The following is a 27,712-nucleotide window of genomic DNA, read 5'->3' on the forward strand; positions in this document are numbered from 1 at the left end:
CATTTGCCATGATGAACACCGAGTATTGCATAGAGTTGTTGAATCAGTACATTTTACTCCTGGAGCTACTATAACTCTTCTGCTAACTATGCTGGAGTTAAAATAAAAATCTGCCCATTCACATGTCAGATCCACTATGAAATTATCCCCTACTTTCCAGGCCCCTTGTGGTGGTTCTAAAACACCGTGTGTCTACAAGTTCTTCGATACTCCTCCCTTTCAGAGGGCACGCTGTGCTTTCCCATCCCTGAGTGTGACCTGGACTTGGAGACTTGCTTCCAATGGACACAATAGGCTGGACGTGCAACTTCTGAGCTGGGTTAGGAGAGGTTAACCCGGGGTTTCTTCCCTGCTCGTTCTCTGGCATCACCCACTCCGAGGGAAGGGGCTGTTCTAGGCCACGAGGATATGGAAAGTAGGGAAAGGAGGCCTTCTGCCAGCAGCCACACAAGTGAATCATCTTGGAAGTGGATTAATTAAGCCTTCCAATGACTATGGCCTTTGCCAACACCTTGATTTCAAGATACCCTAAGCCAGAACCACCCAGCTAAGCCAGTCCTGATTTCCTGACCAATAGAATGAAAGATGTTTTCTGTTTTAAGCAGCTGATTTCTGGGGCTATTTGTTACTCAGTAACAGATAACTAACACATCACTGTACTGTACTCCAGTGAATTATAGTTACTATGTTTTTCGATTCCACTCCCTCCTCTTCTCCCCAACTGGCTAGTGAGCTCATAGGGAATGTGGGTTCTGACTCACTCGGCTGTGTGCCCCTTGAAGTGACCAGAGTACTGTGCCAAAAAAAAAAAAAAAAAAAAAAAAAAAACAACCACACAAAAACAAACAACAACAACAAAAAATGGGTAGTCAGTGCATTTGCCCCTCCAAGATAATAGAATAATGTCACTTGTAAGAATGTGGGCTCTGGTATCAGGCACATGTGCGTTCAGAACCCAGCTCTACCATTTGATAACTGTGTGAATTTGGGAAAGTTCCTTGCCTTCTCTAAGACTCTGTTGCCTTATCCATAAAGTGGGGATAACAACAAACCCACCTCATAGTTGTGTTGTAAGTGTAGGAGTGGACATCCAGAGATGGGGGTGGTTTCCGCTCCCCCCTTGGGGAGCTATGTTGGAGAAATGCCTCGAGGCGCCCTCATCATCGCTCTCGTGGGCCATTTCACACAGCGGGAGGAACAGGGTTTAATAGACGAGGCTGATAGAATGTGACATTGAAGAGTAGACATTTAACAGTCACTCTCCTGGTGCTCCAGCCTCTCTTCTTCCTCACCTTTGTCAATATGTGAGCAGACATAGGGAGAGCACACTCTCTTTCTGTGACCTGATCCCATGCAGAAACTACAACTGCCTCAGGGCCAAGACACTGGCTTAGAAAGACAGACCTGGAAGTCCATGCCCATCTCCCTACTTCTCCTTCTCCCTCTGCACATCTTACTGCTGCCTGCCCAGGACCCGTGGGCACCCTTCCACTAAGCTCAATCTTCCCCACAGAGGGGGCAACACGGGTCTCAGTTTGAGGAGAAATCACAGAAAAGTCTGCCATATTCTACAATAGAGCTTAAGGAGGGAGAGAGCCAAAACTACTCTTTCTAAATTTTATTATGGAAACATTCAAACACATGCAAAAATAACGAGAATAGCATAATGAGGCCTCCATGTACCTCTCACCCAACTTGAGCCATTTATGGCCGACCTCATTTCAGTGCCGTGTTTCACTTCTCATCTGGCTCCTTGCACCTCTTCTCAATTGTCTATACACTGGAGGGAAGGGTTAGTGAATAATTGGAGCCCTCAGGCTTCTATCAAGGAGGATTAAATAAGGGGACGTGTGTGAAGGTCGCCTAGAACGTAATAAGCTTTCAAAACACTAACATTAATAATGACAAAGAGCTGTCAGCAGAACTGAAAGCAAGTTTGACCAAGAGGACTTAGACTGCCATCGTCTGCTGGTTTGTCAAGAGCTTCTAAGGGTGGAGGGCAGTGGAACTCACTGGATGAGAAGCCAGGAGGGCTTAGTTACTGCCACACTCACTCACAGAGCTTTTCTTTTAAATCATGTCATTGCGTTGTCACCTCAGCCACTCACCTCCAGCCTGAGTCGCTGGGATACCATGCCTATGTCGATGCTGACAAACACCACTCGATTGGAGCCATCGGGCTCCGCCATGACGAAAGCACGACTGTACAGCCTGGTGAGGATGCCCCGGGCATTCTGGCCAGTTTTACTGTAGCCCATCTAGAAAGGAAGAGAGAGTCAGTGCCAGTCTGCCTCACTCCCCTGCCACCAGAACCAGGCACACCCACACAAGAAGAGACCACATAGGAAAGGCAAAGTAAAACACAATCCACGGGACATCATGGCTCTGCATGAGATAATACGATGTGTTTTCAATAATAAAGCCATCATCGTTTTCTGTGCAGAAAAATGTAAACACACAGTAGCCATCAGTTTGGCAGAAGCCATTCACAGGCCCACGTGTTAAGGAAGGGGCTGGCGTGGCTTGGGCATTCCATTACCATATCAGAGACCTTCCAGAGTTTTCTGTTCTTTCCTCCTGCCTAAGGTACTATGGAATGAAGTAGTTCCCCTACCACCGTCCCACATTCCCAGGAACATCCTAAAGACTGAAGTCTCCCTCTCTTTGTTTTATTGGTGTGGGATCTTCTTCTTTCTCTGAAGAAAATGGTTTCTTTACGATTAGATAATATCTACTGAAGATGTCTCACTCTGGCTTTCTTTTCTTTTCTTTTTTTTTTGTTTTTTTTTCACTCTGGCTTTCACCCTGTTGACCGTCCCTCAACTGAGTCAGATCAAATCTACCTATTGCAAACCCCCCTCCTCACCGTGTCATAAGGCCCACCCATAAAGTCTTCAGAATGCTCCCTCTACTGCTTGCTTTGCTCCTCATAGGCGTGTTCACTTAGGGTTTGTAGAGCTATTTCTTAGAAAAGACAGTAGGGAATAATTCCTAGACTCTAAAGATGATTTATTAGGAGGAAGAAAATCTCATCAAAAAACCTCATGTCCTAGCTTCCTAGAGAAGGGTTGAGGTGAATGAATATATCCACCATCTCAACCAAGATATTGCATGCCAGCAGCCAGTGGGCCACACTCGACCCACAGACGCGCTATCCTTGGCTTACAGTGTCGGCCTCCACTAGGCTTCCAGTTTTAACTAGACTTGCCTATATTTTCCAAGTGAGTGATTTAGATCCTCAGGTCTCTGATCCAGAGATTTTCCAGCTTCTCTTGAAAAGACTTTAAGATAGGGCAGCCCTACATGGCAATAATTGCCAAAACCATGCACTTTCCAGTTGTACCCCACAACTTCCCTGCTGCCCTCCAAACTGAGGATTCTTTAGACACTTAAAGACTTACACGAGCCAGCTTCAGTCCTTTATGGTACCAGCTCATCCCCCATGGTATGTGAGTTTGCCAGCCCTGCCACTTCCATTAATGAAAAATGGCCAATTGGCTTTATAAAGGAGTTGCAGTTGAACACACGGTCCCTCTTTAGAGTACAATATTCATAGTGTTAGCAGTAAAGTCAATGGAAAAGTGAGAAGATGATGTGATCATCAGGAGTAAGTGTAGGATGCAAGCTATAACATTACTTGTCTCTTTCTCCTTGAGGAGCCCATGATTTACCTACCAAGTTGATATCTGCTACTTGTCCTGTGCAGTCAGCTCGCCCAACACCAATATGGTAGCCACTAAAGTTCTGAAAGAGAGGAGGCTCTGGGGTGGTGACCACTGGCGGTGTCGGGGTGGCTGTTGTGCCATGGGTGAGTGTTGAGCCTTGAGTGGCTGTGGAGCCCAGGGTGGTTGTAGAGCTCTGGGTTGTGGGAACACCTGAATCTAAAAGCAAAATAAAATACTCAAGGAACAACATTCCAGTCCACGTATTTGTTGGCATCGATTAGAACACGTAGGTTCAGGTTCCTAAGGAGAAATTGTTATATATTCTCTTATATTTAAAATATATGGTAAGAAACATCTCAGGAACTTCCTGTATATAATAATCCTAAAGAAGATCTTTCTCTTGAACTGGAGATACTTCACCCTAACAGTCAAGGCCCATGTCAAATGTCCTTCAACTCCCCATTCCTTGTCAAACTCATGGCCCTGCACCTATTCCCCTTGCACTTCTCTAGACAAACAAACCAGGTGCCAAATTCCTGGCACAGCCTACTAGATCTAAACTCCAGGGATCTGTCTCCACCCTTCTCTGCATTCAGAGACCTTACTTCCCTCTTGTCCACCAACCAAGCTCCATGACTCCCTTCCGAGTTGGTTCATTTCCATCACATTCAGAGGCAGCTCCACTAGGTTGAGCTGGGAATGCCACGCCCCTCCCCATCTCTATGCTGCCCCCTCTTCCCCAACTCTCTTAAGCCTTCAGAATGCAGACTAGATCATATATGCTCAACATAGCTCCACCTGGGCAGCCTGGTGGCTCAGCGGTTTAGCGCCACCGTCAGCCCAGGGCCTGATCCTGGAGACCCAGGATCGAGTCCCACGTCAGGCTCCCTGCACGGAGCCTATTTCTCCCTCTGCTTATGTCTCTGCCTCTCTCTCTTTCTTTGTCTTTCATGAATAAATAAATAAAATCTTTAAAAATTTTTAAAAGCATAGCTCCACCTTATTTTACTCATATCACCATCTACATATATGCGTGTACATGTCCTATGTGACTATCACACACACACACACACACACACACACACACACACACAGAGCATCAAGGGAGGCAGAATGGCACAGAGCCTATAAGAGCAGATTCCAGAAACAAACACCCTGTGTTTGAAAATGGACTCTACCACTTACTAGCTGAACAAATCACTTACCCTGTTCTCCTCTGATTATTCTCATCTATAAAATAGGGGTAACAATATTCTACTTGCTAGGGCTGTTTTGAACAATCAATACGTTAGTACATATTAAACGTTTAGAATAATTGCCAGCATATAGCTTTGGTCCTATTTACATATTGAGATATCTTATATATGCTTGTTATTTGTTTGTTTCCACCCCAGACAATAGCCAAGGTGGCCAAGGCAACAGATGTCACTGTCACAAGCATCAGTGCTCAGAAAGTACTTAGGAGATTGACTGCTGACTCCCTGGGATCCTGAGGACTCAAGAAAAGCTAGAGGTCACCTAGTCTGATCTCCTCAATTTTATGTATATATGTATGGAGCCCAGAGAAGGAATGTAACGACGATTTCACGGACAGCACGAGATGAATCAGGTCCTCTGACTCAGAATCTAATGCTATTTCATCTATATTCACTGTGCAGTTAGAATCCATATTTTCTCAACCACAAGCCCTCGAGAGATCAATTATTGCAAGGAAGGAGGCAGGCACCTTTGCCTTATTGATACCAAGTAGGAATGGAGTGCCAACCAAAGCAAACCAAGTCCAATGGCCAAGGGTGAGTTCTTTGTGACCTCAGAATCTCAGGTTCTACATCTGGAAAATGGTACTAAGACTAGCACCTACCTTTATAGAAGTTTTATGAGAATTAAGTGAGAAAAGTATGTAGACTCGTGACCATAGTGCTCAACACACAGCAACTACTCAACAAACAGCAACTCCTACTATAAGAATAGTTGATCACCTCCCTGAATCTCAGCCTCTGGATTCTCTAACTTTAAAAGCCCAAACTGAGGAAGTCTTATGGGTCCTTTCTTTCCTAGCAGTTCATGCCCCTGCTCTCCACACCACTGGCACAGAGAATCTCTGTCCCTCTGTGTTTGCAGGGAATTGAAAGCTCAGGGTCATGGTAGAGAATGTGCTGGAAAGAAGAGGCCACAAGAGGGAAAACTGAGATGAAAGCCTTTTCTGTTTGGCCTAAAGCCAGCCCTCCCTTTACTTGGGTCAAAGCGTTTAACCCCCACCTGTCTTCTCTACTTATTTATCAGTATAGGGCCTGCCATTAAAGTAGGGCTCCATCAAAGATCCAAGGGCCCAATATTGCCTGTAAATGTAGCCTACATCATCTTCAAAAACTAAATGAATTCCCAATATTAAAATATATATATATATATATATATATATATATATATATATATATATATATATCAAGAATTGCCTAATCATCCATTCTAGCTTCTCTTGAAAACTCTGGGGATCTGAGTCCATGTGACCCCATGACAACTAACAGTTGGCACTCAGGAGGGGCTGCAGATCGTTGCCCCACCCTGTTCCACCTCCTCACTCCACTTCATTTATAAAACTTGATCGGCCTTCCTAAGAATTTGAGTTCAATGCTTTCCACAGACTAGTTGATATTCAATGGGTCTTTCATTCTCCTTTTGTCCCCAAGAGAAGATGATGCCCAAGAAAAGTCAAAGAGAAAGACAGGAGCATGGGGCAAATGCTCACTTTACTGGGCCTTGAAGAATTCTGAATAGGGCTTCAGTCAGTGGAAAAGTGACAGATGAGTCAGTGCCATGTCAGAATGCCTGTCAACTGACTATTTGGGGGCAAAGGTAAACTTGATAAAAATTGCTATCAATGCAGAAAGGGCAATTAATGTAAAGGTGAGCTGGCCATCCTAGGCTGCTTAAGTACACACTGAACAGCCCTGTTATCGGCATTATCAGCAGACACTGTTCTTTGCCTTGGCGTCCCCAGTAATCAAGAAACTTCCCACAGGCTAGGAATAGCACCCAAGAGAGCCCACTACAACTTGCCTTTGTGATTTTCAATGGTCCCACTGGTGATAAACAGGAGGCTGAGAAGGGCTACCGTGACAGCGGTCATCATCACGAGCAGGAAAATCAGGAACGTCTCTAATGTGGAGAAGGTGCGTTTGGCCATCTCTCCTGAGGAAAAGCAGAAATGGATGAGGCAGGAAAAGACAGGATCACAAATTAAAATGAATGTGCTTTGAGCTGCCCCAGCCCGTGATGTCTTAGTGCCACCGCACAAATAGATGATAGTGGCCATGGCAGGTACAGAGCATACCTGCCACTAGTTGCATATGCCAAGCCATGGCAGACAAGACCAGTCAATTACAGCACTCGTTGGTGAGCTCAGATGTGGTTTCCAGACTCTTCTCAGCACAGTGCTCATTCTAGAAGCCACCACTCACCATTTGGCATTAGCAACTAAGCTAAAATGTATGTGTATCCCTTGGCTGCATCATACTGTTTTCGTTGGTGGTGATGATGCTATCTGCACACGGGTCGATGTGGGAACACTTCTGTCGACAGGGGTGATCACCCTTGGTTAGGGCTGTCCCCTATGGTCATGGCCTAAGGAAAAGGACCTTGTCTATAAGGAGGTGTCTACACACAATTTTGGCCTTTAGGGATCCCTGGGTGGCGCAGCGGTTTAGTGCCTGCCTTTGGCCCAGGGCGTGATCCTGGAGACCAGGGATCGAATCCCACGTCGGGCTCCCAGTGCATGGAGCCTGCTTCTCCCTCTGCCTATGTCTCTGCCTCTCTCTCTCTCTCTGTGACTATCATAAATTAAAAAAAATTAAAAAAAAATTTTTGGCCTTTAAATTCCATTTGCTAACTTTCAGTTAATATCTAATGAGAAAAAGGTATGAAAGGGAAGGTGGCCTCTCTGGTCTCAAGCCAGGCATTAGGAAAATCTCCCTCTTCTATCATCAGAAAGATCCCATACATTTTACAAACCCTGTCAAAGGATGAAGACAAAGACAAAGCTGCAAAGACAATGCCCCTGTGTTCTACAAAGGCAGAAAATGTCCTTACAGATCCCTTAAGATACTTTAGGAGTCAGAGTCATCATCACTCAGACTATGGAAGCTAAAAATTCACATATTGTAGGAGAAGGTATAATATGGTGGTTAAAAATTGGATTTTAGGGGATCCCTGGGTGGCTCAGCTGTTTGGCGCCTGCCTTCGGCCCAGGGTGCGATCCTGGAGACCCAGGATCGAGGCCCATGTCAGGCTCCCGGCATGGAGCCTGCTTCTCCCTCCTCCTGTGTCTCTGCCTCTCTCTCTATATATATATGTCTATCATAAGTAAGTAAGTAAATAAATCTTTTAAAAAAATGTATTTTACTTTCTGACTCCAGAGTCCAAATCTCATTTCTGCCACTTACTCAGCAACCTTGGGAGATCCTCCCCAACACTGAACCTTGGTTTTTCCATCTGTAAATGGGGGTGTGATGATGATGATAATCTTAGTCCCCACCTTATAGAGTTCTTATGAAAATGAGATGACAAGCAATAATTTGTTTGTCCTGTAGGTGTTCAAAATGTTTGCAGTTATCGTTAGGTTGCAAAACAGCAACTCTGCTCCTCACTGTCCTCGAAGGGAGTTTAAATGAAGCTGCATTAAAGAATTCTTGGAATCACAGGTAGGAACTTCATAGCCCATTTTCTCAACCCATACTTCAGGGAACCATAGCAATGAGATGGGATTAGAGTCCTAGTCCTAGGACGTGCTGCCAAGATGGGTATTATGTGACTCAGATGCTACCCCCACTCCCGCCAAGTTACAAATTCCCTCCAAACAAGTGTGCTTAGCATGGCCCAACTTTCTGTTTCAATTTGATTTAGTTGACAAGATAGAGGAGCTTACAGTTCATCTGTAAAAAGAGAGTCTACATTTACAAATCTAAACCCTCAAGTTTCCTTTCAAAATAGTTCATAAACCGTGGCAGCACTGAGTCAGCATTCCTGGGTGCCAAGAGCTTGTAGAACATAGTAGCTGCTGTTCCTTCAGAGGGGGCATGCGTCCTCCAACCCACCACAGACTCTTCCCAGTGGCCCTTTTCTATCTAAGTTACTACCTTATTTTGTACTTATTTTATTTTGCAATCCCTGGACTGGAGTTTATTTATTTCTTTAAAGATTTTATTTATTTATTTGAGATAGAGAGAGAGCACAAGAGGGGAGGAGGGCAGAGGGAGAGGGAGAAGCAGACTCTCCGCTGAGCAGGGAGCCCAACGTGGGGCTCGATCACAGGACCCTGAGATCATGACCTGAGCCAAAGGCAGACGCTTCACTGACTGAGCCCCCAGGTGCCCTTGGACTAGAGTTTAAAAATCAGTCTAACAGCAAACATTTCACAGGTAAGGCTGAACTGGAAGTGAACAAAGAGACTGGCACATCTTCCTAAATTTCTTGGTCATTAGTACCCTTTCCTTGTCCACTTGTCACCACCATGGTCACTTTCACTGCTACCATCAGGGACAACTTCAAATTTAAGGCAAAACAAATTAGTTCTGATCTCGGTCCCAACATTCACTGTCAGCCCTCAGGAGTCAGGAAACACTTCTAACCTGTGCCTCTGAAACTTGGACGATCCAAGTACATTTACTAGTCCGTAGCCGCTAGCTCAGTGGCAAACCTCAAACCCAGTGTACCTAGTTCTTTCTAAAAACTTTGGTTTCACTCATCTTCCTCCTGGCTGGGAGAGTTGCTGCTCCACCAGGACAATTCAACAAGGCCGAGCGGCAGCAGACCTCCCGACCCCAGAGCATCTACACGCACATGGCACATACGTGTGAATGTGGCCACATGGTAGGAGCCTATACAACACACAGACATGGCTCCAAATCACTTTTTTGTGTGTGTGTGTGCTAGTTTTATTCTTCTGAACTGATTACCACCAGCAGCATTTTACACAAGTCAACAGTGGCACTTGATCTAACATTAGAGTTTCCGGCTCTAACTCCGATTTCCATCATGTACTTCACGGGTTTCACTGCCCTGTTGCCAGAATTACCACCAACATTATTACCTTTCTTTTTTAACCGGTTCCACTATTTATTTTTCATTGATGACTACAATCTGGATTCAAATCTAAAGCAAATGCCTTGTCTGCCTTCGGAATACACCATGGAGAGCTGAGCTAATGGTTGGAACTCAAAAGATTTGACATTTCCCACTGGTTCTCGCTTGATCTGGCACAGTTTGCAAGCCCAGTGATGAGGCTGGGACACAACAGCAAGCCACTTGCCACATCTCTACCATGCTGAGGTCTCTGTTTTTCAAGATCGTGAGAGTAAAAAGGTAATAATTTGGCAAAACGGGTTTCCAAAGCTAAGAAAACCGAGTGAAGCTTTTTGCATTTCAGCAAGATCTCTAAGACAAAGGGATGATTCAAGACCCCTCCCTCCCTCTCCAAGAAAATACAAATACTCTTACCTGATTCAACCAATCAAAAGAAATCCTGCATCCAGTAAGGCAAATGACCATCCAGAATGTCGTTCCTTTCCCCCCTGCACGGTGCTCAGCCAAGATTTCTCAGCACGTTCTGAAACCTAGTGAGGAAAGATGTTCACAGTCATGCCCAGGAGAGTAGAGTTCTCATTAGCATACTGGTGTGGGCTTGGTGCAGGACGAGATTAAAGTGTATTGATAACAAGAGCCGTCTGCAAACTCTCCCCTGGGACAGACTGATACTGAGGTAAAAGTTGCAGAAGATCTGCTGGGCTGAAGGTCATTGACTTCAGCATTTACACACCTCCCCAGCACAGCAAGCTCTGTGCGAGGTCTGTAACCTAGAGCACCAAAAAAAGAGCACCTGCTTTATTTGCCTCTGGTCACTCCACCAGTGCTCAAGAGGCATTGATGATGCATGCTGGACATTAGTGTGGGCTACAGCTCACGTTGAGCTATGTGTACACCAATTTCAGGTGAGGAAAGTGATTTTAACTCTTAGGTTCTTGTGCATAAAAAGAATGTGAAGGTTTAGGTGAACTGAGAATGTGAATAATGAATATACAACAGGCAAGAATGCTGTGCAACCATTAAATAATTTAATGACCTGAAACTCCTTGAAGGTATTTTAAGTTTAGAAGACATTATAATCCTGTTTTTAAAAAGTATACATTATTTATATATGTGTGGTCATGAAGACTACAAGAAATCACAGCAAGATTTTAAGCTGTAATCTGGTGATACGATTTTGAGTGAATTTTGTTTTCATTTTTTCATGAAAAATATTTTCTGTAAGAGCCGTGCACAGTTTTGTAATGGAGAAGATAAAATGTGTTACCTCCTCTTGAAGGATGTATACTGTATAACAGCATGGAGTTAAACAGAGGCCCAGAAGAGGCAAAGAGAGGAAGAAATAGGCCAACCCCCCGCCTTTGGTTCCTACAAAATCTAAGCTGTCCAGGAAGCAGTTGGAAGAACACATAGGCCTCTTCATGTCTTGCAGAGTTAAAAGAGACCAGCCCCCAAAGTCCAGTGGAAAAACTAGAGATAGAAGTGCCTTCCAATAGTGCATTTAGTAATGTGGCTTAGCTACTTCTCTGCTACACAAGGGGGGCTGGAGGGGCAGTTTGGTTTTTTTTTACATGCATTTATGCTAGAATTCTTGGTGTCAAGGAGCAGAGGTCAAATCCAGGTTACTTAAGCAGGGCAGGGAAGAGAGAGAAGTAAATTCACTGGAAGGCAGCAAAAGAAGTTGAAGACACAGGCTCTGGAAGGCCAGACATCAGGGCAGATCCAAGTGGCAGGAGCTACCGCCATGGAGATGGATCCACTCCAGCTGCGGTAGGTCTCTATGTTGCACCACTTGGGATTCAGTTCCTGAGAGACAGCATCTGACTGGCCTAGCTCAGAGCATAGACACATCCTTTCATTTGAGGAGAGACGGAAATAGTCCTCTCAATAAGACCATCATCTCCACAGAGAATGGGTAATTCTCTAGAATGAAATCAAGGCAGGTAAAAACAACAGACATCCACTAGTGACTTGCCATGAGATTGTCTCCCAAAGTTCACCCTAACAGTGGGCCTCCAAACTGTACTTTCCATTCCCCCCACCCCAGACCTCGCCACTACTTTCCTCCCCAAGGAAAGGAGCCCTGCCATGCTCATTCACACCAAGACTTAGAAGGTGGTCACCCACAGTCTAGTCCGGTAGAATCATTGTAACCAGAGTTGTAGTAGATCACATATCATTTCTTCCAGACAATATGTGAAGAACCATCCCTAAATACCAAGGGTGAGAACTGGGTGAGGAAATGCCGAGGGTGAGGAAATGCCGAGCGCTGCAGCAGAGCCAGTGGAGAAGTGATGTTGGGTCAAGGGGATTTGCAGTGCCCATCAAAACAGCGGGCTCCTGAAGCCAGGAGTAAAACTACCTGGGGGTGGGGGGAAGATAACATCACTGCAAATATTTTAACTTGTACATATATTTTATTTCTGTCTGAATGGCCCTCAGATAAAGCTTGTTTGCTAGGATACAGATAATTGTCCTACTCTACTCATTACACCAAGACATGCACGCATACACTACCACCCCTTACAGATGAGGAAACACACACAGAAAGGTTACATGGCTTCTAGAACAGGAAAGGATGGTTAAAAGGGAGCACGGTTGAGCAATACTTATTGCAGGATGTGAGCCCAAGTCTCCAGATTCCTAGGCAAGATCTCTTGCTTCTCACCAAATTCTTACTGTGTCACTTTGATCGGGGCCCTGGCATCGCAGCCTCTGGAGATAAGCAATTCCAAGTGGCCACTCCTCGTTAGCAGGTGATGAAGCAAACCATGCACTATCACAGAGGGAGAACTACCCAGCAGAGGGCAGAGGCAGCTAGAGAGAAACACATGAACTGTATTCAACCCCCAAAATGCTTCTCCCAAAACCCCAACTCATAAACCATCAAACAACACCATCAGTTTTTTTACTTATACCTACAGAGTAGGGGCCTTCAAAGGCTTGATGCTGACTTTCTATGCTCCATGCTAATCGTCACATTCTTTTTCATTCTTTGCTCCTTGCAATAATTGAAGAATAAATTATTTTTAAAAAGTATCTATTATTTCATGAAGCATCCATATTGTGGTCTTTAAATACTTTTTCTTACTAAAGGGAACAAGAGATCCTTGAAGAAATGGCTAGTTCTGGGTCTGGGGCAAGAAATACACAAAAGAAACCTGCAACATGTTTTCATACAAGGAATTAATGAAGCCAAGATGATGATAAGATGATTAGAATTATGTAAAAAGATAGAAGTTCCCTCTCAAATGGGTCAATTTGGGCATCAGTTAAAAAAAAACTGCAATAGATTGACACAAACCAAATTTGCTTAAATCCATGATGTCATAGTGATACTTAAAAACAACCTCATTGATTACCTGTAAAAGATGCTACCTTTAAAATAATGAATTCCAATTTGTTTTTCTGAAAACTGGTAAGAAATAAAGGCGGCCGTGGTGGGGGTGCAGATCAAGAATGTCCTCTGCTTTTCCTATATAAAGGCATCTTGAGATGCTTTGGGAAAGCCAATCATTGATGAGGGATAATATCTCACACTTGAAATATTCCAGCCAATCAATGAAGAAAGAATGACATCAAGAATCTAGATGTTTTGCAAACCCTTAGTGAAAAGGTGGACTCAGGCAGTGATCATCAACTGGATGCTTATGTCACTAAAAGAGAGACAAATGAATATTATAAGCCTCTGAGTGATGTGCTCTTCTCAAGTACTCTTACCAAAAAAAAAAAAAAAAAAAAAAAGGAACCCTAAATTAGATCAGCCTCTATATCCAAGTGCTTATTTATGGAAAATACAAAAGACAACCAACTATAGTAGAAGACACTGTGAAGATGCATAGAGCAAGCACAATCCAGACTGAGAAAGGCTCTGTAGGACAAATGACCCAGTTTCTTTAACAAAGAGATTGTTAAAGTGGAGTGGGAAGGAGAGGTGAAGAAGTAAGAGGATAAGGAGCAGGAGGGGAAGGAAACAGGAGGAGGGGCAGAGTGGAGAGGGGAGAGAAAGGCAGGGGAGGAGAGGAGAATAAAGGAGAAGAAACTGCCGATTAAAAGAGGCTGAAGAGACGTGTCAATCAATTTATGCTGTATCACCCAAACCCTCATTATTTAGAACCTTATTCAAACTGGTTTTGAAATTTATGAGACAATTGGGAAAATTAGAACATTGCCTAGATATTTGATGATATTAAGGAATTATTATTAAGAATGTGTGTATGATAATGAAGTTGTAGTCAGATCTTTGAAATAGTCCTGTCTTTTAGACATATTCTGAAACAGATTTTTTTTAAATAAATAATATCCAAAGTGCAAAGATTGATGAATGGATGGATTGGCAGATGGATGGATGGATGGATGAATGGATGGATGGATGAGTGGGGGGATGAATGAGTGGGGGATGGATGGATAGGTGGATACAGAGATGGGTAAATGGAAGAGTGATGGACGGGTCGGGGGCTAGAATGATGGGAAATAAGCTTTGCTCTTTAGTATGCCTGTGGAGGGAAGAGATGTGGTTTAAAGCGCTGTTGGTTCTATAGAGGGCTTCCCTCAACACTCTTTCTAAACCTGGGTGGATGCCAACACCAGACGCTCATTTGCCTAGAGTCCCAGATGCAGTTTCAGTTCTGTCTTTGAGATGCACTAGTGTGAGATTTTGATTCAGAACTGAGCCACATAGGAAGAGACACTCAATTGTACATCTGTTTTGTTGGTTTGGATCGTGGCAGCATGACTGAGACAGTAGTGTGGTGACTTCTTCTAGATACTACAGCCCCTTCTCTATTTCAGGACCATGACCAAAGCAGCCCATCCCTCAGCAGCTCAGGTCTGTATTTAAGTCGACAGGTTTTTCCTGGAAGTTCAACCCCAATTCTCTGTTTTGAGTCTTCACGATGATTCGGCAAGTTATCTCCATCCCCTAATAAATCCTGTTTCTCTTGAGCTAGATGGAGTAGATTCTGTTATCTCCAACTAAGAACCTGCCCAAGCTGAATCTCATAAAAGTGAGCATTGGACCTCCCTTTGGAGAATATATGCATTCCAATCACTGGACACTGTGTAGGCCAAGCTGCCTCTGGGAACATTTTTAAAGTTAAAAGTAATGAGCAGTCTAACACAATGGATTCTTCATTAGGTCAGAAAAGAAATTAGAAATTAGTTTTAAGTACACAGGGCTGCCATACTGTGTACTTATGGTAGGATACCTACTACCTCATACATTTTTCAAAGGACTGAAAAATCCCTTTGAAACTCAAAGCAGTCCCATTATCAGCTATTTATAGATTCACCATCATACTTGTCTCCATTGAATCTTGACCTCAAACCTCAAGCAATAGAAAAGAGGTCCCTTCTGTTCCAAGCTGGAGAGATTGTTCCTTATTAAACCCCTTCTGCACCTGTCATATGTTGAGCTTGAGAATGAGGCTAATGGATGTACTTCACTGCAGTGGGGAGCCCAGTTTCCTTCTATAACGGATGTCCCAGCTCTGACCACAGTGGCAGAGCAGAGGAGGAAGATAGTGTGCAACAGAACAGTGCACTGTGGCTCTCCTTCCCTGGGAGGTTCACAATGCCCTTGTTCCCAGCAATTTTTACAATCCTGCTTTTCTTACAGAAGAAGGTAGATAAACTTCTCTAGGGAAGCAGAGTTTCTCTCCCCAAATTTGCCTCAGTCCTGATTTTGATTCAAAGAGCAAAAAATAAAGGCAAAGATTGAATATACAAGAAGGACTGGAATTTGGAATCTGAAGATTGAGGCTTTTTTTCTCAGTGACTCTAAGCTCTCTGTTTCATTCTCCTTATTAGAAAAATGGAGACTAACAAAAACCTACCTTGCTGAAAGGTTCACACAGACAACATATATTTTTAAAGTTCTTTGCTAACTCTACAGCTTGCTGTGAATGAGTTTTTAAATTAGGCTGACTGTAGATGCCCAAGAGTGGTAGTTCTGTGCATTTAGCCTTATAACACAGTTCTTTTCTGGGTGGTTCTAATGATCTTCCCAGTAGAGTCTTACAAACTCAGTGTCCGGAAGAAGGAGTGTCCTTTGCCATTTTGGAAACATCCAGAGAGTTTGAAATGTAGGTAAGACTGGAAATGAAATTTTTCCCTATTTTCTTACTTTTAGAAAACCAACGTGGGGCTATGTAACCTTTACAGAGTGTTTGGAAATTATTCTCTTGACGATTTATCTTTTTCCAAAACCACGGATAGGAATTTATTACATTTGGCAGTGACAAATTTGACCTGTTTGCCATACAAGACTATGAAGGCAGATTGGGGGAAAACAGGCTGCAGTTGCATTTATCTTCATTTTAGGGACAAGGTTACAACATCTTTTGATGTAACTCATTTCCTCTATGTAAATCTCAGATGCTTAGCATCTTCCATCAGCACAGTGCGTTTGTGGAAAAAATACCACATTGTTCACATTATAGGGATTCCAGAAGAAGAAGATAGAGAAAGAGGGGCAGAAAATGAATTTGAAAAAAATAATTGCTGAAAACTATTCTAATCTGCGGAAGGAAATCAATATCTAGATCCAGGAAGCAGAGGGACCTTCCCCTCCAAAATCAACCCAAGGAGGGCCACATTGAGACATGGAGTAGTTAAAATGGCAAAAGTGATAAAGAAAAGATCTTAAAAGCAGCAAGACAAAAAAAGACAGTTATATATTAGGGAAATCCTATAAGGTTATCAGCAGATGTTTCAGTACTTTGGAGGCCAAAGGGGAGGGGCATGATATATTCAGAGCACTGAAAAGAAAAAAATCTGCAAACAAGAATACTCTACTCAGCAGCACTGTCACTTAAATAGAAGGAGGGATAGAGTCTCAAAAAAAAAAGTTTTGCAGACAAATAAAAACTAAAAGGAATTCATGACCACCAAACCAGCCCTATAAGAAATATTACAGGAGACTCTATGAGAGGAAAGGGAAGAATGTGAGAGTGTGAAAAGACAAGGGATTTGTAAAATTAAAGATGTAAAATAAGACACCATAAGCCTAAAACATGGGGAGGACAGGAATAAAGAATGGGTTAAAACTTAAATGACCATCAACTTAATATAGACTGCTACATGCATATGTTTTATACAAATGTAGTGGTAACCACACGTCAAATTCAAAATAATAAGTATGCAATATGAATAAAGAGAAAGTAACCAAAATATATCACTAAAGAAAGTCAACAAACCATGAAAGAAAGCAGGAGGGGAAAAGATCAGCAAAAACCTATATAAACAAACACAAAACAAGTAGCAAAATGGTAATAAATACATACCTATCAATAATTACTTTGAATATAAATGGGCTAAACTCTCCAATTGAAAGACATAGGGTGACAGAATGGATTAAAAAACAAAACAAAACAAAAACTACAAGACCCATCTATATGCTGCCTACAAGAGGTCATTTCAGACCTAAAGACACCAGCAGATTGAAAGTGAAGGGCTAGAGAAATATTTATCGTGCAAATGGAAATCAAAAGAAAGCCAGAGTAGCATCACTTATAGAGGACAAAATAGACTTTAAAACAAAGACTGTAACAAGAGGTGAAGAAGGGCACTATATAATCGTAAATGGGACGTTCCAATAAGAAGATATAAGAATTATAAATATTTGTGCACCCAACTGGGAGCATCCAAATACATAAAACGGTTAATAACAAATATAAAGGAAACAATTGATAGTAATACAATAGTACTAGGGGAACTTAACACCCTACTTACATTGATGAACAGATCATCCAAAAAGCAAATCAACCAGGAAACAATGGCTTTGAATGACACATTGGACCAGATAGATTTAACAGATATATTCAGAACATTCCTTCCTAAAACAGAAGAATATACATTCTTTTCAAGTGCACATCAAACATTCTCTAAAAGATCACATATTAGGCCACAAAACAAGTCTCAACAAATTGAAAAAGATCAGAGTCATACCATGCATCTTTTCTGACCACAATACTATGAAACTAGAAATCAATGACAAGGAAAAAATCAGGAAGAAACACAATTATGTGGAGGTTAAATAACATGCTACTAGACAATGAATGAGTCAACCAAAAAAATCACAGAAGAAATAAAAAACTATATGGAAACCAGTGCAAATGAAAACACAGCAATCCAAAACCTGTGGAATGCAGCAAAAGCTATTCTCAGAGGGAAGTATATGGCAATACAGGCCTATGTCAAGAAGCAAGAAAAATCTCAAATAAACAACCTAAAGTTACACTTAAAGGAGCTAGAAGAAGAACAAACAAAACCCCAAACTAGCAGAAGAAAGGCAATAATAAAGACCAGAGGAGCAATAAATGACATAGAAACTAAAAAAATCAATAGAACAGATCAATGAAACCAGGAACTAGTTCTTTGAAAAGATCAACAAAATTGGTAAACCTCTAGCCAGACACATAAGAAGAGAGAGGGAGAGAGAGGACCCAAATAAACAAAATCACAAATGAAAGAGGAGAAATAAACAACTGACATCACAGAAGTACAAAGGATTATTAAGAGATTATGATAAATTATATGTTAACAAATTGGACAACCTAGAAGAAATGGATAAACTCCAAGAAACATATAACCAACCAAAACTAAAACAGGAAGAAATAGAAAATTTGAACAGACTAATTACCAGCAATGAAATTGAACCAGTAATCAGAAAACTCCCAACAAACAGAAGTGCAAGACCATATGGCTTCACATGCGAGTTTTGCCAAACATTTAAAGAAGGATTAATACCTATTCTTCTCAAACTACTCCAAAAAATAGAAAAGGAAGTAAAACTTCCAAATTCATTCTATGAGGCCAGCATTACCCTGGTAACAAAACCAAATAAGGACATCACCAAAAAAAGAGAACTACAGGCCAATATCTCTGATAAACACAAATGCAAAAATCCTCAACAAAATACTAGCAATAACTGAATCCAACAATACATTTAAAAAAAATCATACAGCACAATCAAGTGGGATTTATTTCCAAGACACAAGTGTGGTTCAATGCTCACAAAACAACCAATGTGATATGTCGTATCAATAAGAAAAAGGATAAAAACCATATTATTATTTCAGTAGATGTAGGAAAAAGCATCCATGCATGATGAAATTCTCAACAAAGTAGGTCTAGAGAAATATATTTCAATAAAATAAAGGCCATCTTTGAAAAATCCACAGGAAACATCACACTCAATGGGGAAAAACTGAATGCTTTCCCTCTAAGGTCAGGAACACAACAAGGATGCACACTCTCCCTATTATTCAACATAGCAATGAAGTCCTAGCCACAGCAATCAGACAGCAAAAAGAAATAAAGGCCTCCAAATTGGTAAGGAGGAAGTAAAAATTTCACTATTCGTAGATGACATGATACTATATATAGAAAACCCTAACAACTCCACTAAAAATCTACTAGAACTCTTGTTTATTGAGAGATTTTTGATACTGCTTTAATTTCCTTGCCGGTCATGGGTCTGTTGAGGTTCTCTATTTCTTCCTGTTTCAGTTTTGGTAGTTTATTAGTTTCTAGGAATGCATCCATTTCTTCCAGATTGCCTAATTTGCTGGCATATAGTTGGTCATAATATGTTCTTACAAGAGTCCAGAGCCAGATGGCTTTCCAGGGGAATTCTACGAAACATTTAAAGAAGAATTAATATCTATTTTTCTGAAGCTGTTTAAAAAATTGAAATGGAAGGAAAACTTCCAAACTCATTCTATGAGGCCAGTATTACCTTGATCCCCAAACCAAAGATTCCACCAAAAAGGAGAATTACAGATCAATATCTCCAATGAACGTGAATGCAAAAATTCTCACCAAGATATTAGCCAATAGGATCCAACAGTACATTAGAAGGATTATTCACTACGATCAAGTGGGATTTATTCTTGAGCTGCAAGTATGGTTCAATATCCACCAATGAACCAACGTGATAGTCCACATTAATACAAGAAAGGACAAGAACCATATGATCTTCTCAATAGATGCAGAGAAAGCATTTGACAAAGTACAGCTTATTTTCTTGATTAAAACTCTTCACAGGGTAGGGATAGAGGGAACGTACCTCAATATCATAAAGCCATCTATGAAAAGCCCACAGAGAATACCATTCTCAATGGGGAAAAACTGAGAGCTTTCCCCCCAGGGTCAGGAACACAGCAGGGATGTCCACGCTCACCACTGTTGGTCAACATAGTACTGGATGTCCTAGCTTCAGCAATCAGACAAAAAAGAAATAAAAGGCATCTGAGTTGGCAAAGAAGAAGTCAAACTCCCACTCCTCACAAATGACATGATGCTCCATGTGGAAAATCCAGAAGACTCCACCTCAAAATTGCTAGAACTCATATAGGAATTCGGCAAAGTGGCAGGATATAAAATCAATGCACAGGAATCAGTTGCATTTCTATACACTAACAATGAGACAGAAGAAAGAAATTAAGGAGTCAGTCCCATTTACAATTGCACCCAAAAGCCATAGGATCCCTGGGAATAAAGCTATCCAAAGAAGTTAAGGATCTGTACTCTAAAAAGTATAGAACACTCATGAGAGAAATTAAGGAAGACACAAAGAAATGGAAAAACCTTCCATACTCATGGATTAGAAAAACAAATACTGTTAAAATGTCTATGCTACCCAGAGTAATCTATACATTCAATACAATCCCTATCAAAATACCATTGACTTTTTTTCACTGAGCTGGAAAAAATAATCCTAAAATTTGTATGGAACCAGAAAAGACCCTGAGTAGTCAGAGGAATATTGAAAAAGAAAACCAAAGCTGGTGGCCTCACAATGCCTAACTTCAAGCTGTACTACAAAGCTATGGTCATCAAGACAGTGTGGCACTGGCACAAAAACAGACACATAGATCAATGGAACAGAACAGAGAACCCAGAAATGGACCCTGAACTCTACGGTCAACTAATCTTCCACAAAGCAGGAAAGACTACCCACTGGAAAAAAAGACAAGTGTCTTCAACAAATGGCGCTGGGAAAATTGGACAGCCACATGCTGAAGAATGAAACTGGACTATCTTCTTACACCATACACAAAATAGACTCAAAATGGATGAAAGATCTAAATGTGAGACAGGAATCCACAAAAATTCTAGAGGAGAACACAGGCAGCAACCTTTGTGACCTTGGCCATCGCAACTTCTTGCTAGACCTGTCTCCAAAGGCAAGGGAAACAAAGGCAAAGATGAATTATTGGGACTTCATCAAAATTGAAAGCTTTTGCACAGCAAAGGAAACAGTCAACAAAACTAAAAGACAACCAGCAGAATGGGAGAAGAGATTTGCAAATGACATATCAGATAAAGGGCTAGTATCCAGAATCTATAAAGAACTTATCGGGCAGCCCGGGTGGCTCAGCGGTTTAGCGCCGCCTTCAGCCCAGGGCGTGATCCTGGGGTCCCGGGAATGAGTCCCACGCCGGGCTCCCTGCATGGAGCCTGCTTCTCTCTCTGCCTGTGCCTCTGCCTCTCTCATTCTGTGTCTCTCATGAACAAATAAATAAAATCTTAAAAAAAAAGAACTTATAAAATTCAACACCCCAAAAACAAATAATCCAATCAAGAAATGGGCAGAAGACATGAACAGACATTTCTCCAAAGACAAGCAAATGGCCAAACAGACAGATGAGAAAATGCTCCGCGTCACTTGCCATCAGGGAAATACAAATCAAAACCACAATGAGGTACCACCTCATACCTGTCAGAATGGCTAAAATGAACAATTCAGGAAACAACAGATGTTGGAGAGGATGTGGAGAAAGGGGAACCCTCTTGTACTGTTGGCATGAATGCAAACTGGTGCAGCCATTCTGGAAAATAGTGTGGAGGTTCCTCAAAGAGTTAAAAATAGGTCTATCCTCTGACCCAGCAATTGCACTACAGGACATTTATTCCAAAGATAAAAAATGCACCTGCACACCAAAGTTTATAGCAGCAATGTCCACAATAGCCAAACTATGGCAAGAGCCCAGATGTCCATTGGATGAATGGATAAAGCAGATGTGGTGTGTATATATATATATTTTTAAAGGAATGCCTCAGATTTCTGAACATTGTTTTTGCATCCTGTGACTTTACTGAATTTATCAGTACTAGTAGCTTTTTAAAAATATTTTATTTATTTATTCATGAGAGACCCAGAGAGAGAGGCAGAGACACAGGCAGAGGGAGAAGCAGGCTCCATGCAGGGAGCCTGATGTGGGACTCGATCCCAGGACCCCAGGATCACGCCCTGGGCCGAAGGCAGATGCTCCACCACTGAGCCACCCAGGGATCCCCTGCTGCATTCCTATACACTAATAATGAAGCAGCAGAAAGAGAAATTAAGAAAACAATCCCATTTATAATGGCACCAAAAACAATAAAATATTTAGGAATAAACTTATCCAAAGAGCTAAAGGACCTGAACTCTGAAGACTCTAAGACACTGATAAAAGAAATTGAAGATGATACAGAAGAATGGAAAGATGTTCCATCTCATGGATCAGAAGAACAAATATTGTTAAAATGTCTATACTACCCAAAGCAATCTACAGATTTAATGCATTCCCTATCAAAATATCAACAGCATTTCTCATAGAACTAGAAAAAAACATCCTAAAATTTGTACGGAAACACAAAAGACCTCCAATAGCCAAAGCAATAAAAAAAAAAAAAAACCTGGAATTACCACAATTCCAGATTTCAAGTTATATTACAAAGCTGTGGTGATCAAAACAGTGTGGTACTGGCACAAAAACAGGCACACAGATCAATAGAACAGAATAGAAAACCCAGAAATAAGCACACAATTATATGGTCAATTAATCTTCAACATAGGAGGAATAAATATCCAATGGGTAAAAGATGCTCCTTCAGTAAATGGTATTAGGAAAACTGGATAGAAACAGGTAAAACAATGAAACTGGAACACATTCTTTTTACCACACACACACAAAATAAACTCAAAATGGATCAAAGATCTCAATGTGAGACCCGAAACCACAAAAATCCTAGAAGAGAGCACAGGCAGCAATTTCTCTGACATTGGCTGTAGCAACGTTTTTCTAGGTATGTCTCCTGAGGCAAGGGAAATAAAAGTAAAAATAAATTATCAGGACTACATCACAACAGAAAGCTTCTGCACACTGAAGGAAACAACCAAAAAAGCTAAAGGGCAACCTAAGCAGTGGGCGAAGATATTCACCAATGACATGTCTGATGAAGGATTAGTATCCAAAATATATAAAGAACGTATACAACTCAACACCAAAAAAAAAAAAAACCCAAAATATTTCAATTAAATGTGGGTAGGAGACATGAACAGACAATTCTTCAAAGCAGACACCCAGATGGCCAACACACACGTACAAAGATGCTCAACATCACTCGGCATCAGGGAAATACAAATCAAAACCACAATGAGCTATCACCTCACACCTGTCAGAATGGCTGAAATCCAACACAAGAAACCACAAATGTTGGTGAGGATGAGGAGAAAGGGGAAACCTCTTGCACCACAGGTGGGAATGCAAACTCGTGCAGCAAGCAGTAGGGAGGGTCCTCAGAAAGTTAAAAATAGAACTACCCTTCAATTCAGGAATCACACTACCGGGTGTTTACCCCCAAAATGCAAAAAGACTAATTCAAAGGATACATGTGCCTCCATGTTTATTGCTGCGTTATTTACAACAGCCAGATTACGGAAGCAGCCTGAGTGTCCATTGATGAACGACTGGATAAAGATGTGGTGTGTACACAGCAGAATCCCGTTCGGCCATTCAACAGAATCTTGCCATTTGCAACCACAGGGTGGGCCTAGGGAGCACTATGCTAAGCAAAATCAGTCAGAGAAAGACAAATACCACACAATTCCACTCATATGTGAAATTTAAGAAACAAAACAAAGGGGCAAAGAGAGAGAGAAACCCAGGAATGAACTTGTAAGTATAGGGATCAAACTGATGGTTACCCGAGAAGGGGAAGAGGAGATAGATAGGGGGAAAAAGGGGGAAACCTACCACCGTGTCCTTTGATAGAACTTGTGGGGGAAAGGACCAAGAGAAGCAGAAAGTTTGCTCATATCAAAGTCTAGCCTGACTCAATGCTCCCTCCCGCCCATGGGGGTTAAGAACAACCTGAGTAGAGCTTGACATGAAAGCATATCGTCTATCTTGTTTGGGGCCGAACCAAGCCTGAGGAGGAATGCTGCCTGGCGAAAATTGCTTTTTTCCCTTCCCAGAGCACACACACTGGCCACCGCCCTGTACCCCCACCCTCATTAGAGTAGCCAAAAAGCAAAGAGGAGGGGGAACTGGACCATCCCCATGCTGGAGAGTGAACACACCCCATTTCTCACATTCTCTCTTGGCCGTGATTTGTCTAACTCCTTCCCAAGGGCAATCTACTTAAGATCCAGGGGGAAATGGGGAACAATTCTTGCTCCTATGTATCCACCTGGAGGGATAATGCCTGCAGGAGGACTTAACATCCTGGGCTTGTCATTGATCTGGGATGGTGATGAGGGTTAGGTGGCTCCAGGAATACCCCTGCTTAGAGGGAGTGGCTCCTGAGATGAGAGGAGGTGTCTAATGTGCCCTGTGCTGTGTGGGGGGCCAGGGCCAAGCCTGTGCCTGAACCGGAAGCTGAGGGACAGCTTGGGCTCTGAGGAGCTGGGGTGGGCAGTAGGGTGGGCAGCTCCCCCCTGAGTGAAGTCAGGACTCCAGAAATGCAAGAGGCCAGCCCAGACTTTGCTCATAACTCTAGGAGAGAAGCCAGAGCTCAATGACAGGGGAAGGCCAGACAGGAATCTCAAGCTTGTGGGAGCCAAAGGTAGGATCCAGCTGAGATATGGAGCCAGCACAGGGTCCGGCGGCACTGAGATCTAAGCTAACCAGATGTGGCCCAACTGCAAGGGGGCGGTGGTCTTGGGGAAAGACCCAGATGGCCTACGGAGCTTGTGACTCCACATTATGGGTCAGGAGATTAAGGAGACTGGCACGGGTTGGGCTGACTAATCACACCAGGACGCGAAGGACAACACTGACACTTATCAAGCCAGGCAAGGGGGACAGATATTTTTTAAGAGGTAAAAATAAAAATAAAATAACACGAATGTACTGAACTCATAGTATGTTCCAGACACTGCTCTAAAACATTACATGAGTTACCTCATTGAGTACCCACAGCAATTTTTTGAGGATGGCATTATTCCTATCCTCATTCTACATTTGATTTAAAAAGAAAGAACAAGGGATCCCTGGGTGGTGCAGCGGTTTGGCGCCTGCCTTTGGCCCAGGGCGCGATCCTGGAGACCTGGGATCGAGTCCCACGTCGGGCTCCCGGTGCATGGAGCCTGCTTCTCCCTCTGCCTGTGTCTCTGCCTCTGTGTGTGTGTGTGTGACTATCATAAATAAGTAAAAATTTAAAAAATAATAAAATAAAATAAAAAGAAAGAAAAAAAAAAGAGTCCTGGAGACATGAAACCAACAGCCAAAGCTCATACTCTCAGTAAAAGACCAACCATCCGTCCTTTACGCGTAGTTGTCTGATATTCTTAGAGTAACGGGGACACAGTACCTACAGAGCAGTCGAAATCACAAAGCAAAGAAGAAACCAGATATGGAGACTCCGGAGAGCGGGAGGAGACAAGGATTCCACGGCCGTCCCCACGGGGTGGAGAAGATACAGTACTTGCCTGAGGTCATGGTGATGGAGCCTTGAAGCACTTGTCCATGTCGGTCGTGTGCTCCTTTGTGGGCATCCGGGGAGGTTATGCTGTCTGGGCCCCTGGCAGTCACTGGTCAATGGGCTGTGAGTGGCAATGACATGTGTCACTTGCAGACTGAAGTATTTAGCGCAGAGGCATTAAGAGGGGGTGTGGGTTCTCCATGATCTCTCTTCCTCTGCTCTGGTGACCCTGATAACTGCCTATTCCAGATGACAGGTTACACGATCCCTGAGTCACCACTTGGAAGACATCTACTCCAGAGACTCACCAGACCAGGAGTGCGCTTTGCATAAGCAAGAAATAAATGCTTATGTGTTAAGCAATGATCTTTTCCCCACAGCGAGCCCCCCACCCATTTTGATGAACATAGTCCCCTGGTTAACACCAGTGAACGAAGAAGACTCCTCACTTGGCAAAATCTTGGATCTTCTTTAACATTCCTTTCAGTCCAGCAAGTGTCACAAGGGGAATGGTTTTATTCCGGGGTGACCGCGTAAAGAGAAACGAAATTTGACCCATATCTTGTACCACCCCCAGAAATTAACTCAGAATGGATCGAAGAGCTTAAACGTAAGTGTAAAACTCCTACGAGAGTGGACAGGGGAGATCCTTAACGTTAGCCCTGGCCGTGATTTCTTGGACATGACACAGAAAGCGTAAGTAAGCAACGTGAGCAGAAATCAACACGTGGGATTCCATCAGACTGAAGCTTCTACACGGCCCAGGAAACCACCACTAAAATGAAAAGGTAATCTACGGAATGGGAGAAAATATCTGCAAACCATATATCAGATAAGAAATTAACCCAAAGTATTTAAGGAACTCCTATAACCCAATAACAAGAAACAATCCAATTAAAAAACCAGCAGAAGAACTAGATTTTTTTCCCCAAAGAAGACCTCCAAATGATAAACAGAACATGAAAAGGACTCAACGTTCCCTTTCAAAAATATACTAAGATCCCGCCAGTTCAGAGGTCACATTTCAGGGAGTCTCAACTCCAAGCCGTAATTACACATATAACACGTCTCCAGGTCACAGAAACTTCAGAAATAAAGTCTGCATTTTGTCTGCGCAGAACTTACTGACTTTTAATTTACAAGCAGTCCTAACCAACCATTCTTTTTCTTCCAATCACAGAAAATCAGAACGGTCCAGGTCTCTAGAAGGCGGTAAGCGTGGCCGGTCCAGGAGCTTCACGGGACAACGACTCAGCCATGACACTGGTCAGTGGCCAGAGCGGCAACCTGAGTCATTTTTGCTTGACAATCGCTAAGACAGCAGGAGAATGTGTGCCAGATTTGAAAACATCCCCTCTGAGATTTTTTTTTAAAATGTATTTAACTTTGGGGTCTTCAAGAAAGCAGCCCCACGCTGTAAAGCTGTCGGAAATATAAGGCGAGAGACAGAGACAAAGCGATAACTGGACTAATGCATTTTGAAACGCTATTGTGAGTTGGGGGGACTTTTTATTTTCTGCATTTTGCTGAATCACATTAAAATGTTTTGCCATGATCGTGTATTACATCTGTGATACAATGGTAGATTTTTTTCCCCCCAATGGAAGAACACAGGATGGGGAAAAGGCACGTAGAGTAACTTAATTTTCCAACGAGGCTGATAAAAGGAGGTGCCGTAGTCCACTCTTACGTGTTCTTAAATGAAGACTAACCACTACAGAACATAGGGTTCCTGGTCCTTCTCTTGGCTTTATAAGGCAGACCGTGTCCCCTGCAGAGTCCATCGTAGTGGAGCTCGTAAGTCGGGTGTCCCATCCCAAGGCACTTGCAGAAATAACGAAGCGCCAGCTAATTCGGTCAGGACTAAGGGAAGAGAGCAAGTTCTACTGCTTATTCATTTCACTAATCAGAAAACAGGCTGAGCTGCCTTTTCGTGCCCTGATAAGCTGAACTTTGGATGCACCATGAGAGATAAAGGTTCTTCTGAACTGGATCGTTAAGGGGGTGCTTACATAAGAGGACCGATACCACCAAGTGGCACGGCGCTGTGGCCAGCTTAGTGAGCCTGTTGCCTCACAGCCGAGTCCAAAGGTAAAGGCGTAATGGAAGGCTAGCATGTTTTCCATTCCAATGTGTTAAGTCCAGGGTTGATACGTTCAGAAGATCTGACTACTGGTTGGGCCTGGGCGCTGACCAACTAGCGCAGGTGCCCGGGTAAACAGCCGGCGGAGCTGGAACCGGTGCGCTCCTGCTGAACGTCAACGAGTCCAAGCCCC

General features: G+C 42.6%; 1 protein-coding gene across 1 annotated transcript in view; it reads right to left on the minus strand.

Moving 5' to 3' along the window:
• ASAH2 (N-acylsphingosine amidohydrolase 2) overlaps window positions 1–25,472 on the minus strand; it is an 81,995-nt gene extending 56,523 nt beyond the window's left edge. Inside the window, exons 1-5 of the mRNA XM_038576034.1 lie at window positions 25,444–25,472; window positions 10,158–10,273; window positions 6,723–6,854; window positions 3,676–3,881; window positions 2,109–2,258 (exon numbers count right to left, since the gene is read on the minus strand). Of these exons, the coding sequence (XP_038431962.1) occupies window positions 2,109–2,258; window positions 3,676–3,881; window positions 6,723–6,849 (483 nt within the window). The 5' untranslated portion in view covers window positions 6,850–6,854; window positions 10,158–10,273; window positions 25,444–25,472. The remainder of the gene's footprint in view (window positions 1–2,108; window positions 2,259–3,675; window positions 3,882–6,722; window positions 6,855–10,157; window positions 10,274–25,443) is intronic.
• Between the last annotated feature and the right edge of the window lie 2,240 nt (window positions 25,473–27,712).

The sequence above is a fragment of the Canis lupus genome, chromosome 26 (assembly GCF_011100685.1).
Source record: "Canis lupus familiaris isolate Mischka breed German Shepherd chromosome 26, alternate assembly UU_Cfam_GSD_1.0, whole genome shotgun sequence".
Classification (NCBI taxonomy): Eukaryota; Metazoa; Chordata; class Mammalia; order Carnivora; family Canidae; genus Canis; species Canis lupus.